General features: G+C 39.6%; 1 protein-coding gene across 4 annotated transcripts in view; it reads right to left on the minus strand.

The window, feature by feature from the left end:
• The window catches only part of LRFN2 (leucine rich repeat and fibronectin type III domain containing 2), a 202782-nt gene that overhangs the window by 31586 nt on the left and 154218 nt on the right, over positions 1 to 16978 (minus strand). For all 4 annotated transcript variants that reach the window (XM_052683234.1, XM_052683223.1, XM_052683215.1 and 1 more), the window contains one exon: positions 5823 to 7215. In XM_052683234.1, the coding sequence (XP_052539194.1) occupies positions 5823 to 7195 (1373 nt within the window). In that variant the 5' untranslated portion in view covers positions 7196 to 7215. The remainder of the gene's footprint in view (positions 1 to 5822; positions 7216 to 16978) is intronic.

Consider the following 16978-nt stretch of genomic DNA (forward strand, 5'->3'; position numbering starts at 1 on the left):
TAAAGTTATTATTTGCTCATAAAATGCAGTTGCACTATCACCTGACTGCCAAACTGCAGCTAATATTTAACAGAGAGGTGACATGATAGCAGTGGTTAGTGGAGTGATCTCTGTTCACTTAGTCTATAAAGCACCTGCAGTGAAAGGCACTGTGTAAATGTAAATCAATATTATATTGTTTAAATAATCAAACCCATGGAACCATTGTTTAAATAGACTGGAGCTGCAGAGATGTTTACTCATATTTTACTGCTTAAATTGCCTGCTACATAAAATATATATGGAAAAAGTAAGCTTTCAGAAATATATAAAATTTGTTTTTGTTTTTTTTTCCAGTGGTGAATTTATAAGCTAGAAAGCATGTAGTGCTACAGTAATTCTTAATTTGCGCAGATGTTTTTATTACTCTTAGTATGAAATAGCACAAAGTAGAACCAACCTAAATCTCTTATAAATCTAACAGCTGTCACAATTCAGATACACATTTTAAAGTGGCTACATCAGTGCTTTAATTCAAAACACAGCCGGCAGGCTCACTACAACCTAGGAAGTTCTACAGAACACTTGCAGATTTATTCATCTTTTAAATTATGGTGCATTTATTAATTACACCAATGCCTGGTGGCCAATACTGAGAAGCAATCCCAAATCATGTAGGGCACACCACACATAAAAAAGACACAATCTCCATCCCCAGATGCCTTACTTAATTCAAGTGTTATGGTTATGTAATGCTGTGTCTTAATCATTTATGCCTATCCCTGATGCTGCCACACAATGTCTTCAAAGGAAGTCTTCCTATTAATTTATGTGGACTCCTTTAGCACAATATTTTCTAAGGTGCTCATCCCTATGAGTCAAGATAGCGCTGTCACCCATTACAGATGGGAAACTCAGGCCCAAAGAGTCTGTTTTCCAAATGTTCATATCTTAGTTCAATCCTATATTAAAATATGTTAAGCATACACATGCCTGAGTTCTACTGATGATTAATCTGATGCTCCTAAATATCTACAGTGATTTTTGAGGGGAATCCAAACTGAGCAAGATTGTACTCCTAACATTCCCAGAAGAGGCTTTCTGTGGTAGAGCAAGGCTTCCAGTGTCATGCCTAAGCCAAAGGAGAGGCATCTGGTTTTCTCCCATTCCCTTTCTCTCTTGGACATGGGTTACTCTTCCTAAATTCATGGCAGTTACTTGTTGTTTCCATCAAATAAGAAGTGATTTAGTGTATTTTGGAACAGACTTCTGGTGTTGGCTAAAATGGATGAGAACAATACACATTTACTGTCAGTCGTGCCTGCGTAAGAGTGATTTATATTACAAAAAAAAATGATGAAAGAATGGAAAAGCTGCTGCATTTAAAAGCACATAAATCTCCAAGCATACCCACAGTCACTTGGCTCTGAGCTTTGCAAATTGTATTGTGCTTTTCTGGAAGGAAATCTTTTCTTCAGTGATTAGTTCACAGTGTCAACAGATAGTTCTACCTGTTGTGCTGTACCACTGGCTGCGGTGAGAACATCTTCCTTTGCTCTGGGTGGGGGGGAAGGAGGCTGGAAGTTCACTGAACCATCTGTTGTTTGCATCTCACAATCTCCTAGCAAGTTTCAGTCTTTAAGATTTCTAACAGGAGGCACTGGGGTGGGTGGGGAAAGGTTTTGAGAAAACAAAGATAATGACAAATGTAACTAATCTTACAGTTCATAGAATCAGAGAATGGATGAGATGGAAGGAACCTTTGGTGGCCATTTGGTCCAAACTCACTGCTCAGGCACTGTTATCTCCTGCAGACTGTCCAGGATCATGTAACAAAAGCAGATAGCTTTTAAATATCTTCAGGGATGGATACTCAAACTTTCTGGGCAACCTCTGCCAGTGCTTGCTCACAGCAAGAAGCATTTCCTGATGTTCAGATGGAGCCTCGTGTTTCAGTTTGTGCCTACTGCCTCTTGTCCTGTCACTGGACACCATGGAGAAGAGCCTGACTTTTCTTTTTTTCACCCTCCCTTCAGGTATTTATAAACACTGATGAGATCATTCCTGAGCCTTCTGTTCTCTAGACTGAACAGTTCCAGTTCTCTCAACCTGTCTTTATTTGTCAGGTGCTCCACTCTCTTAGACAAGGCCTTTTGCTGGACTCACTCCACTGTATCCATTTGCCTTTTGCCCTGAGGAGACTGGACCCAACACTCCAACTATTGTATCACTGGTGCCGAGCAGAGGGAAATGATCACCTCCCTGGACCTTCTGGCAATACCCTCCCTAGCACAGTCCAGAATACCATTAGCCTATTTTTGGCAAGGGCACACTGCTGGCTTATGGTCAGCCAGTGTTCACCGTGGCCCTCAAATCTCTTCCTGCAAAATTACTTTCCAGCCTGGCGACCCCTAGCCCATACTGGTGCACAGGGTAGATTCCTCCTCAAGGGAAAAACTTTGAATTTCCCTTTGTTGAATTTCATGAGGTTCCTGTCAGCCTGTATATTCATCCTGATGAGGTCCCTCTGGATGGCAGCATGACCCCTCTAGAATACCAAGATATTTTTGCTTTGCACCCAGTCTCCTAGAGAGAGGAATCTTAGTTCAGTTCTAGATTAAACTAATTGTCTTGATGACAGGATTAGTAGAAGCAGTGCAAGTACACGTTAGAGAAAAAGCTATATGAGACCACATATAGATCATAAAAGCAATGGTGTTTACCTGTGTATGAGATACAACCCCAGCAACCCCTCCTGTAGGATTTCTACCCATAAAGACACAGATCAAAGCACAAAAGAAAAGCACTGAGATTCCACACATAGCTATGTGCATGTTCTATAAAAGAAGGCACGTTCCCTTTTGCCAATGGTAATGAAAAAATAATATATAGCACCCTAAGTTATTTATTTTGTGACACTTGTCATTGCTAGTTAATATGGATTGAACTGCCTTTCAGACATTTGCACAAGCTGCTGCTTCCTTCCCTTTGGGTTTATCCTTCTCATTGGGAAGCCACGTGGAACAAAGCACTGATTGAGTGCTGTGCTGTGCTCATTAGATCAGTATCAGAAACATGCATCCAGCATTCACTGAAACAGAAAAAATCCTGCTGCTAGATTCAGCAGCGGTCCTGAGATGGCAAATACAAAGGACAGTCAGATGGAGGAAACAAGTAAGCAGTGTTCCTTTCATTAATACACAGTATGATGGCACTGGTGTCTCAAGAGCTAAACTTAAGATTCTGATACCAGTCCAGCAGTGAAATCAGGGGGCCCAACAGAAAATCACTGTCACCATTTCCCACACTGCTGAATTTTCATGGGGCCACTACATTCTATTGTGGTCCCCTTTGAACCACCTGCAGCTCCTGCAAAAGGAAATCCAAAGTTGGGACGGAAGCAGAGATGAGACTGGTGAGAACATGATGACCAAGAAGCAGGTTAATACTAACGGGTAGGAAGAATTGATTTTCAATCCTTACCCATGAGTACAACACCCATGAAAATGGTGAGTGGAGAATAAAGCAAACTTTTGTCTTATGCATAAGAAATTTCTTACTAGCAAGGCAGAATTGCTCTTAAGTGAGCACAGCCAGTGGCCCTCAGTCCTGGCACACCACTGTGTTTGAACATATATTGAATGCCATCATTTTAGTAGCTAAGGAATATCACATCCCATTTAGCACATACACAACACTTTATAGAGCAGTAGAAATCTTTTTCCCTTGTGTTTTTCTACACACACATTGCAGTGACATGCATCTGACCAATTAAAGCAAAATAATTTTAGTTAATTAATGCTAAGGGACAATGTGATTCCCTGGCTGCAAGTCATAAGAGCTGGTTTTGATGCATATGAGTGCCACTGATTAGCTCAGGTGCTGGACAATTCATTTCATCTTCCTATGCTTCATTTTCCCTGAGTGCAAAATATAGGGAAATAAAATTTGTTTTCTTTGTTGAAGCACTTTTGAGAGCTGTGAATGAAAAGAGCTACACCTTATCAATGAATCCTCATAAAGCCCCCATGGGAGATTTATGAAAATAGAAATGTCCTCACTGTGCTTCTGGAAAACCGAGCTATAACCAAGTAATGCAACAGGGTGAAAAACTCACTGAGACAGACATTTATTCCACCAGATCTGGCAAGCAAGATGGCATCTGCTTCTGCCCATGGCATCCAATCACCCTCTTCAACTCTCTCACCTCTGCATGACTTCACTTCTGCATTGCTTTATTTATCCTGGCTACCCACTTCACAGCAAATCCAATTACTTCCAATGCCTGACAACCTCCACAAGCTTCTTTTTTCTGTTGCAGGGATATTCTTATTCATTGCACCAAATTGACTATACATTTTCACATGACTATACACATCATTCAGAGTACTTTTTGCTGACCTGCACTGGGCTCAGGAACTTAAATGCTTCTAAGTACTTTCCAAAAGTTGTGCCTTGAGAAAAACTAGCACATTTTCTTTGATTGCATTCCAAATATTCCAATATTACTTAAGTTTTATCTTATTCTGTTATTCTACTTAACTTTACATAGATGCTGGTCTCAAACTGACAGTTTCACAGTGTATTAGCTGAATCTAATAAGGCGAATAATTCCCAGCTGATAATTGATTTGATTATTTCAACATATTTTTATAATTGAGGAATAGAAGTTAACAGAATTGAGTTTCCTCATATTATTTTTCAATATTTGAATAAATACTCCTCTGACAAAGTTTGCTCTCAATTAGAATCAAAACCCAAATACCAATGTTCTTATGACAGATCCAGTTTTTCTTCACTGGCTCCAGAAGTCTTTCAAAGCTATATGAATTTATGCGTTTGGTTCTATTTCACCCTTTGATTCTGACTTCTGTTGGTAGCTAATATATATCCAAAGACAAACTTTAGCTCAATGCACGTGATGTGTGTGTACAGAAATAGAAAAGCTGGAAAGAGAAATAGAAAAGCAGACAAGCTTGGATTCTAGGGAATTGTCATTAGCACAAGTATGCTACATCAATCATTCCTCCCAAACAGAAGGAATAAGCAGTAACACTGTTTTTCTGTTCTGTTAAGCTGCTTCCTACCCACTTTTAATCCTGAAAATTTATTACTTCTTTCTTTTTCATAGTCAGGTTCACTGCAAGAGGAACACTTGTTTTACATCAGTAGAAGTCGAAGAAGTAGCAGAACTGGAAGAGCTTAATGAATTCGAGGATTGCTTTCAAAATTATCTCTCTCCCTGTATTTAATATGGTATAAAACATTAAATGCTCCAAAGCTGTCAGCAATTACAGTTGTGCAAAATGGATGTTAGTGAAGTTAGAAACAAGCTATTTCAAATGGGTGAAAAATCTCTTGTTAACAACCCTGAATCTTGAATTGCTGAATAATTAGAGCCTGTGTTATGGGTAGACAGCACAAACTTCCTCCCACATTGCTTCCTCTCACAGTAGTATGTTTCAATTCCACCTACAGGAGGTGGAAAGGGAAACTTCTGACTACCAGTCTGTCAAGTTTTGCTTTCTTTGTTAAGACTTGTAACGAGGATACCAACTGAGGTACTATTATTTTTTCCTAAATTGGAAATGTTACTGAAAACAGTAGTCAGAGAATACTATAGAGACTTGTAATGTATGGTTCAAAACAGACATACAAGTGATGAGCAGACCAACAGATAATCCAACAGATTGACAAATGCAACATAGATTTACCAGACACCATTAGCAGTACTACTGATGTCTATCTCAGCTCAAATTTAAATCAGTGACCAATGAGTAAAAGATTTTATATCCTGCTTTTCTCCTCCTGCCATCAAAGGACAAAATAGCAATTGCATTTACCTGTAGATCAGGACTTCATCATCCGAACAGTTATACTGCAACTGATACATTTTTACTCGGGGGGCTGACTTGCTCACCGTCCACTTCACCAAAGCTGAGGTAGTGGTCACTTCTGACACCAGGACTGCCCTTTCTGGTGGGCCTTTTGTTTCCCCTCGATTAGACTTGCTGGAGCTGGTGATGTCTGAAAGCCTGGACTTTGGTGGGGCAGCTCGGCCTGTGCCATTGCTGAGATGAGGGAGCTGAACAATTGAGAGCTCTATTGTTGCAGTCGATTCTCCAGCAGCATTGGCTGCTATGCAAGTGAAAGTCCCATAATCCTTGGATGTAGTGATGAGAATATCTAAGGTGCCATTGTCATAGACAGATGTCCTTGAAGAGTTTCCGATGAGGCGGTCGTCAGGGGCCACCCAGTGAATGATGGGTGTGGGATCCCCAATGGCTTTGCATTTCAGTGTGGCAGTTTGCCCTTCTAAAACCAGCAACTTGTGAGTATGTTGTGTGATAAGAGGAGGCTCACAAACAAATTCTTCCTCCCGTACATACCAGAAGTACCTTCCCTTTAGACCCGGAGGAGAAGCACAAGTTTCCATATCGTCATCCCTGTCAAGTCTCCTCAACCACAACAGCTCACAGTTGCAATGTAGTGGGTTACCCCCAAAGCTGAGAGACAAAGGTGGAGAAAACGGGGTAACGGCTAATGGAATTACTTGAGATCTGGCAAAGATAGGGTCAGGGGGAAGCTTCTGAAGTCTGTTGGATGTTAGATCCAATCTGGCTAATTTCTGAAGATCTGCAAACGTCCCCTCCGTAATATAGTCTATCAGGTTATGATCTAAACTGAGCTGGTGCAAGTTTATCATCTTCCTTATAGATTCCCAGGGAATGCTTCGGAGGTTATTGTAGGAAAGGTCTAAGTCTTCCAACGTCAGCAAAAAATCCTCAAAGGCTTCATCTGAGATGCTGGTTAGCTGGTTGTTGTTTAAAATCAAGTGCTGAAGGTTAATTAAGCCTCTCAAAATATCTTCTCCAATGTCAGGCAGCCTGTTGCTGTCCAGATGCAAAGACCGAAGGCTCTCCAAGTCAGTGAAAGAGTACGGCTGTATATAACTGATGGTGTTTCTGGACAATGTGAGGTCAACGAGTCCAGACATATTGGCAAAATCCTGTCGGCTGATATTAATAATAAAGTTTCCCCCAAGTCGAAGCTCAACAGTCCTTCGATCTATGTCTAGCGGTACAAACAGTAGACCCTTCGAAGGACACAAAGTCCCAAGCGACTCAGACAGGTTCTGGCAGACACAATATTTGGGACAAGCATTGACCATGACAGCCATTCCAAACACCAGGATGCCACAGAGCAATTTTTCCATGGTAAATCACGTAGCAGTACCTGCAAGAAATGGAAACAGTGACAAGGAGCGTCAGCAGTTATAATACAGGTATCCTTCATCCACGTTTTATCTGATATCTACTTCTAGAGACATTACCCAGTGCCTTCTCTCAGGAGTCGCTTTCACAGCAGTCAACACTCTGAGACAGCAAATTTAAGTGCTACAGCAGCATTTCCCCCAGTCACGCATTTGTTTCTTAAAAATGTATGTTTGATTCCAAAACTGAACAGAATAGGAGTTCTTGGAACTTCTGCCAGCTAATAGATTATTACAACTATATTTTCTCTTTTTACAATTTTATAATTCCCACTAGGTAGAGGACAAATCTTGCTGTCATGTTGCAAGGTTTATTTAAAACTATGAAAGATTTCACTTGGAATAGCGCCTGCTTCTTTGAGGGTAGAATCTGTCTTATAATAATTACATATTGATGCATAAAAATGTGGAATTAATCTTAGAGTTGAAAGAGCTGATTTTATGGATAAAAATAACTACATATTTACCCTTTAGTGATACAGTTCTTAATGACCACATAATTATCGGGCAAGTCCCGAGGCAAGCAAGTTCACTTGCCCACCCCTAATAAAATTCATGATAGGCAGCTTAGGAAGCAGAAATCTCTTGCATAATCATCACCTGGAATCACCTTATGCTCAGCCATCCTACAGGAAAGATGACATTGAATAACTTTAAAGAAAAAAAAAGCAGGGAAAACACGTTACCTTGGGCTTCTTGCAAGCTTTTTGATTCCTGCATGATCTCACACTACAGCCCTTCCTAATGTAATCACAGCAGAGCTCCTCATGATGCCCACAGCTGTCTGTGCCTTGTTTCCCACCCATTTTTTATTTGGGTCATTATCCCTTCCCCCCTCCTCCCCTCCCCCCCCCCCAGCTCTTATACACTTTTCTGGCTTGAACTGTAAAGTATGTTTCTTTGAAAAATAAACAAAAAGTATTGGAGTTTCCTTCTCTGGAGTTACTCAGGACCTGTCTGGACACTTTCCTGTGTGACCTATTATAGAGAACCTTCGGCAGAGAGGTTAGACTAGATGATCTCCATAGATCTCTTCCAACCCCTGCAATTCTGTGATTTACAGCCTGACTGTGAGGGCTGACTGAGGCTGGGAAGAGCCCTAAACACAATAAGATGTGAGGCATCCTCATGCTTTTTCAGTTGCCTCTCTAGTGTTGACCTTCCAAGATGCCACTGCTGGATGCATGGAGGCATGACACAGAGGGCTGCACTCAGTACACATGTAGAGCTGATCTCCATGCCTCACAACTCACTGCCATTTCTGCTGAATAGCAACTATCCACCTTCTGTGCCTCCTGCTGCAGAGCAGCTCGTGATGGTCTGTGAGTGGGCACGTGAGGTGTAAAGTCATGCTGTTCCTTGCATTCCGTAGGTGGTGGATAGTCACCTGTGCCTAAGCTGGTTCTGTTACTGCTATACACGTGACAGGATAACATGCAAAGTCTCATAAGAGCTTTAATAATTAACTAATATGAGGCCACTCAAATGTTAACAAACACATGACATTAGAGATGCATCTCACAAAAAAGTCACGGTGCCATTATTTATATTTCATCCCACCGCAGAAATGACAGTTATGCAGATGTTCTGTAAAATTAAAATAAGTTATGAAGGTCAGTTTTTAATCCAGTAGTAGCACACACCAAACAGAGAAGAAAATCTATCACTTCAGTCAGTGTTTTTTAACTCTTAAAACCACTTTTTCCCCCTGCCTGTGAAAGAAACGATAACATGAGCACTATGGGCCTGCACACAAAAGCAGCTGCTTCCTCTCATAGGTAAGATGGTTTGGTTTCTCCAGTCTGGAACATGGAGTAACACAGAGCTGTAGAAATGCAAGATGCTGTGTTTGCTGAACTATGCATGTTAGTTCAGTTATGCCAAGGTTTTCTGCATGGCGAGTGCTAGTAGTTATATAACACTAACGCTGTTCTTTAGGAGAGGAAAGGATCAGAACAGAGAAAGCATCTCTGTTTGCTGAACTCCGCAAACAAGATAACAGCAAAGTACTTTTAGAAAGGATGGCTTGGGAAGACTAATTTTTTACCTCAGTAGTAAATAAAAGGCTACTGAATAAAATGTTTGGAGCTTAGCAACCAAGTTACTGATGCAAATCTGCAGCATACTTAGCAAAATGCTGTAAATATCCTTTATATTATCAATTAGTAGTTTACTAACAGGCAATTGGCTTTTTGAATTTTAATTATAATTGTGTTCTGCAACTTTAATTCAGCACATTACCCTACCAGCTGAAATTGTAAACAAAAAAAAGCAGTGTAAAAGGGGGAGAAATAGATACAGTTAATTAGTAATAAGCCCTTTCATAGCTTCTCCTTTATCTACATTCCCACCCTCTAAATATCTATTCATAAATGTGAATGCACACTTAGGAGAGCAGTGTCTCCTTTAAGTGTCCCAATTCTCTAACCACATTTTTTCCGGATGCTGTTAAATATCACAGAGCTTTGGGGAGACAGTTGACTCTAAGTATCAGAATGAAAAGCATTTATAAAAGAAAAACTGGGGGGAGGAACAGAATTTAATTACAGAAAATAGGGACTGCAACACCGAGAGGAGACTATGAAACAGGAGATCTAAACGGCAAAGTAAGCCCTGATGGGGAAACCATCTGTGGATGGATTGAAAGCTCGTCATCTGTCTGTGTGCGCTTGCATGTGCACAAGAAAAAGAGGCAGAGAGCACATTATTTGCTTTTATCAGCAGAACAGATCAGTAGCATCTGTACTAGGATGCAAACATCATTGCTATTGTCTCTCTGGTTGTTGAATGCATTTGGAAATATTAACGTAAATACTGTTTGTTCAAAAAGGACATTTCTAGCCTTTATCATCTGTTGCCAGCATCTGTACTTCAAGCTTCTGAGCCTGTCCTGACATGACAAAATCATGACACAGCAAATAGGATACACACCAAGTGCTTACAAACAGCAGATTGGAAAGAACTGTTGTGGGCAGGACTCTTTAAAGAGAACATCTGGGGCTTTTGCAGGACAACTGCTTTTCTTTTTCCCCTCCAGAAAGGCAAAACACCAACTCAGCAGACATGGAAAGAATATGGGAGTCTATTATATGACTGTCTTCTAAAATCTAGTCTCTACAACAGAGTCAAAGTAATTGGTAGCTGCCAAGAAGATGGATGTATAATAAAAATTGTTTTGATTTCAGTTCTGGTAACATTCATACAAAGCAGAATATGAATTGTTAAGTTTAGGGTCTGTTTTTGCCAAGAGGTTTGTTCACCTTATTCCCAAATCTCCTGTGACCTGCAACACCAAGCATTTTACAGGCCGTTAGTGATAGCCCTGTCATAAACTAACCATTCTGATTTACATTTAAAAGGTATCCATCAGCCAGCTAAAGTAGATTTCTCACAGCGAGTCAGTAAATCTGGCAGGGTTTCTCTCTCAGCCCAAGATGAAAAATAGTCTCTTTAGTCCTCTTATAACATATATTGGTATGAATTAATATGTGCAAGAGTCATAAACCTTGGTGTTTTGTATTCAAATTTTCCTCATAAAGATACAACTTCTGAGATTTGGCATCTCATTTCAAGAATGCCTCTGAGGCATTTTTTAATTCTGTATTCATTGAGCTTTGCATATAAATTCCAATAACCTTTGCATACCATAGCACCAAGTACAAGGCAGCTGTCAGACAAGAAAGGTACCACTGCAATATGTGGGCTAGGAGAAAAAATAAATACAAAGAAGGGTGGATGGGTGGTGGTTCTCATTAGTCTATCTCCTGTTACACAGGGATACACTTCCCAGGAATGTATGGATGAGTTACACTTTTTTCAGGTTTGTAGGTGCTCTTGGAAGAATTGCATTTATTTTTTTCCTAGGAGCTACTCTTTTCCTCTTAACCTTCTCATCTCTTATCACTGTATTCATTGTATGTCTTGTCACTCTGTCTACCCTGTAGCTGCAAAGTTTGATGGATTGCAGTGATGGATGAAGTTTTCTGGGTATTCTCTGAAGCAACTGACAGCCTGTAAGAGGGAATTGAGTCATGTCAGGGAAAAAATTATTCCTTAATCCTTTACATTTCCATTAACTATGTGGTAGAGGTCTCAGTATGCCCTGATACATACAGTTTGTTTATGTCTGATTCACCTAGTGATGAATAACACCTCTGCATCAGAATCTGTCCTCAGGACTGTACAGATTGAAACAGTTTTGTTGTTCAGCCACTGCTAGTTTCATGAGCATCTTTGAAGCTGTTGAAACTTGGTTGTACGTAGGTGCTCACAGTTTCACAATCAGGACACTAACACTAATTTTATTTATCTTTTGTCTTTTGTGTTCACCTAGGTTTTAGCATTCCTCTGGGGGTAAAGCTGCATATCATCAGCTGTACAGATGTACAGTGCCATTTAGATTTTAGCTACGCCTTTTTGGGAGCTGGCTTTATAATTATACTTTATAATAATTAGTAGCATTAACATGTGAAATTCTTGCTTTCTCCAGCTATCCTACCTTTTACAGAGAGGAAACATTTACAAACACACACTATTTCAGGTATTCGTGGCTATCCTTAGTAAGGTCGACCTGCATTAATTTGATCAACATTGCTTCCATAGTGTCTTAGTTTCAGCTGGGATGGAATTGTTTTCTTTGCAGTGCCTGGTGTGATGCCATGTTTTGATTCAAGGGAAAAACAATGTTGATAAAACACCGATGTTTCTATTTGCTGCTGAGCAGTGTGGTACAGAGCCAAAGACCTTCTCAGTGAAGGACCCAAGAAGCTGGGAGGGAATAGAATTAGGACAACTGACTTAAACTGGGCAAAGGGATTTTCCATACCACACAACATCATGCAGAAGGAGTTCTGAAGTAGGGGTAGGAGTTAATTGCTCTCTCTCCTGCTGTTCAGAAGGCTAGTGAGGCATCAATCGAAGGGTGGTAATAACTATTATCATTTTCCTTTTCTCTTAGTAAATAGTTTTATCCCAACCAACAAGTTCTATTACTTTGTTTGTTTGTTTGTTTGTTTTCTTCTCTTCCCCATTCCACTGGGAAGGGGGGGAGTGAGTGAACAACTGTATGGTACTCAGCCACCTGGCAGGTCAAACCACAACACACAGTAACACACCCCTGGTCAATTTTAGTGGACTTACTGCCCTTTGTACAACATATTCTTCAAGACTATCACAATAAGGTTCATTTATGCATTTTATTTCATTGGATTTCTGTCCTTTACAAAATGCTCAGGGTCCATCCTATCTCCTCTGTCCTTGCCAGGCTTGGTCATGTTTAGGAAGAGTTCTTCTAAAGAGCCATATGCCTCCAAATGAAATCAACTCATAGGATGGCCTTAAATGTGAGAACATTTCTTTTATGGCTGGATATCAAAAAACTGGATCTGGAGCAGAGATAAGGATAATCCATAAAAAAGCAATTTTCAAGAGGGTTCACTTTATGAAGTCTGATTTAATCCACTCAAAAAATTCCTAAGGAAATAAGCCACTATTTTCTTCTGCAGAGCTGTCTCACAGAGAAATTTATTGGTCTCTTTCAATCTTGCACTGAAAAAAACTTATGTCTGTTTGTTTGCATTTCTTGGAAAAGTGTTCTCACTTTTCATAATTACTTATCTATTCCTGCCTCCAGTATTTTCTTTCTTTTAAACACTAATTTTACCCATTCCTTTACCTTTCCCAAGACTACAACTATCCATTTATCAAAAGCTCAAAAAAATCAGTGTGGCTGGTCAGGGACAGGCCAGATGTAATTCAGTTACAACATGAGCATCCATGCAGCACTAGGCTACGATCTTGGTGGAATGCACTTTTTAACCCACAAACCACTATTCACTGCAGGAATTTGGTAGAGGAAGGTCAAATCTCATAGCAGCTTTTCTGCTGAAGTACAAGACAGTAACACTGATAGTATTTCGAACAGAAGCCTCAGTGCTTTAATGCAGATAAAAGTCTTCATCTTTTCAGGACTCCCAGTTTACTGGGGCATAGCACTTCTTTCACTGAAAGCAGTACTTTGCATAAACTTGAGCAGAGTTTGCTCTCGTTTCATCATGGCTAACCTCCTCAATCAAGTCATTTCTTCACATTTTTTGTTACTTAGGCCAAAAAAACAATTGTGAGTCTGACCATGAAGGTGTACAGATTGTAAATTTTTAAGGACAACAGGAATCCCAACTGTTATCAAACAAAATTCAGAATCAGTTAAAAATATCAGTGCCTTTTGTACCCATTTTTACTGCTTAGCTGAGCTCTTGAAATACATGCTAAAAATTTTCTTCCTAGAGTCACCTTCTTGTAGTGTACAGGCAGCACTCTGGAAAGGGCATTTGGAAAAGTGTGTCTACATGAGGATTTTGTTTTTCTTTTGAGGTGGTTCAGATTAAGGAGAAATATGTAGCTTATGTGCCAAATATGTAGACCACAGGTTGCTGAATAGTCTGTATGTTAAACAGCCTTAGTGACCCTACAGCACTTACATCTCCTATTCCTAGGAAATTCCTAGGGTTCATAAGCCAAGAGAAAACCAGGTGCAAGACTGCTAGATCCTACCTAACTTTTACTAGCACCTTGCTGAAATGCAGACATCCTTATAATCCATTTAGTTTTGAAAAATGTGGAAAATTAGTCAAGCTTTTGGGATTCATTTCCTGAGAAAATAAAATTTAGTGAATATATTCCATGTACTTCTGAACCTGTCTGGCACTTCCCCACAATACATTTGGGACATTTTCATCACTTCTGATAAAATTTGCAGTATAGAACCTCAGAAATATTTACTACTCATGAATTTCAAGAATATAGGCTAAGTTTCAGGAAGGGAGTAGAGACGTTACTGGCTTTACTGGAGTTTTACAAAGGAAATAATGTATCATGAGCCACATAGAAGAGAGATGCTTTTAAAATCCTGATTACCGAAAGGCTTTAACTGAATTTAATCGTTTTTAGCCAAGAGGCCTTTCTGCTTTTAAGGTGGTCCTGAACTGTATAGGTTCTCTGGTGTCTAATACGCAGCAATCTCATTCTATGGTTCTAATACAACTTAGTTGAACAGTAGACTATTCAGGCACACACATCCTTGGGAAGACAGATTTACCACTAGTTTCCACAAAAAAAAGTATGTTCCAGGCAGCTTGGGGAGACAAGTGCTGATGGCAATCCAGATATGGAAAAACACCCAGAGAACCTTGATGCCCCACTCCAATTCGTTTCAGTGGGTCTTAAGTCCTGAGATTTTTTTTTAAACAATCTTAACCTCACTCTCTTAAGAATTACTACACTGCTGCTATAGTGGTGGCTACTGCTTATGTAGCCACGGTGCACATATTTCAGCATTTTTTGTGATCTAATTTACAAAATAAGTGAGTTTCTACATAAAGGATACCATCACTCCATTATGCCTAACCCCTAGACCTTGACTGATCTGGTATCACAGCACTTGAAACTCGGACTGAAAATATTTCATTCTGGGAGCACACAGAGAACAGGATAAAAGAAGTACAGGCTTAAAACGCTACTTAGCAATTAGCCTAAATCTCTTGTGCTACAGAAGATGGAATTTTTTACTCTGAAAAGATGTTTACCTTCAATGCTAAGGTCAGTTTCATTTGTATCTGTCTTGAAGCTTGTGGTTCAGTCTCTGAATGCTGATTGCAGTAACTGAATTAACTCAGACCTATACTGTAAATCCAATAGGCAGGATTGATTTACTCATTCATTAAAAATTATGCTACTTGCAGATAAAATACCCACATAAAACACATGATTTCAAAATGAAAATGTCACATTTCAGAAACACTGGAAACAAATATTCAGAATGATTCATTTCATAGCATTCCTAAAGTAGTCTCACAAAACCATAACAATCACACAAATACTTTTGGTCAACATGGATTAACACATATCAGTGTGTAAAACTTCTGGTCAAACAATAGTCACCCAACTGAGGCAGAACTCATTATAAGGCCCATTTTAACCTTAAAAATCATAGCTAGACTTTGTTGACAAGCGTGTTTTTATCTGAGAAATTAACCATACTTGCCATATTCTGCCTTTAGCGACTGGAAATCATAGCCTTTTACTGCCTAATTTGTTGAGACAAAGGAAAAAAAAAACACACTTAGCAACCAGAGTGTTTTTTTAATACATACAAAATTTAAATATGCAGTCAGTTACACACAAGAATATAAAAAACAAACTGCAAAGAAAGAAGTTATTTAGAAAATCTGGGTGTAGGTGTTTGAGAGATTTAGGTAGTACCACTTGATACATGCTTGTGCATCTATTTGCACATCAGTTATATGCAGTGCCCCTTTTCTTCAAGGGCAAAACACTGTCCCTTAAACGCCTAAGCCAGCTGAGGAGCAGTGGGTGGGCAGTAAGAGAAGCCTGAAGCAGCACAGCAGCTACTTGGTGGCTCCAGATCAGACGATAAAATAATACATTTGCACCAACAGCAGTTCAGACTGTTTTCCTTACCTAGGTTTCCAGTACATCCACATCTGTGGAGGGTGGTGACTTCTCAGTGACAGGGGCAGAGAATATGTAGCACCATTTTCAAATGCACTAACTAGAAATTTCTATTTAATTTTTATCTCAGACTATTTGCAGGTCCATTCATTTTCTCCTTTTCATTTAATGCACCCTGGCGTTTATCTTTACCTCCTATTTTTAGTGCTTTATGTCAGTCTCCATCAGATTCAATCTACAAACTCATGAGTCAGCTAAGATGAGCCCCTTTTCTATTTTTAACCATCTAGTTCATTTATTTATCTGGTTCTTCAGAGCAATCCTGCATTTTGCTTCATCAGCACAGCAGAGAAGTTATCACTTATTCTGTCTCTTACTCATTTTGAACTGCAAATGTATGTACTAAGGAGCAACCTTCTCAGAGATATTGCCTATGATGTGAGATGTAATATTCAAAGTTTATTCTCATCATCTGAATCCAAGCTCCTCATAACACCAACTCTACAGGTGGCTCTTTATCCCTAGCTTATTCTAATTCTTATAAAAACCTTCATATAATCTTATTTCCTTCCACATCAAAGGAAAAGGGAGATAATTAAAAGTGGTATCCTCTCCTTAATCTGAACTTGTTGCCTTTTTTTTTTTTCCTGACCATACATATAGCCCTGGAAACAAGCTCTGTCCGGTATTCTCTATTTGCAATATCTGTTGCATTTTTCCTTTCATGTATAAACTATACATACAGAGTCAGTCTCAGGGAAAACAAAACAAAACAAAACAGACATATAAAAACCTTTTTTTGTTGTTTCTCATAAATTTAATTGAGTACATAAAGTTACTTTTAGATTTAGAGATGCTATGAAGCATGGACAAGCCCAATTGAAGCACGTCAGGAAAAGTTCACACTAATAAGACGCTGCATTTGTCTCTTTGTTGAATACCCAGGTTAGGATTCCTAAACAAGCTAGCAAGAACATTCAGTAAGAGGCCCTGTGCTTCAGGAGGTACACCCCACTGGTTTGTAGCTGCGGTTGGCTTATGGTTTGGTGAAAAATAACAGCAGAGAACTGAGAAGAAAACAGGATCCCTGTTGTCCCATTGCATGACTCAACACACATCCTGCACGGCCTCCAGGCTCTTTCTTCATCCTGACAAAGTTAACTGTATTTTCCCGGCTTTTCACTTGGTTTGGCTGGAACAAGATTTGTCAGTGAAACTTTCTCTTTCTAGTCTAGTCACTGATTCCTATGCAAGAGG

This window comes from Tympanuchus pallidicinctus, unplaced genomic scaffold, assembly GCF_026119805.1.
Source record: "Tympanuchus pallidicinctus isolate F22 unplaced genomic scaffold, pur_lepc_1.0 scaffold1, whole genome shotgun sequence".
NCBI lineage: Eukaryota > Metazoa > Chordata > Aves > Galliformes > Phasianidae > Tympanuchus > Tympanuchus pallidicinctus.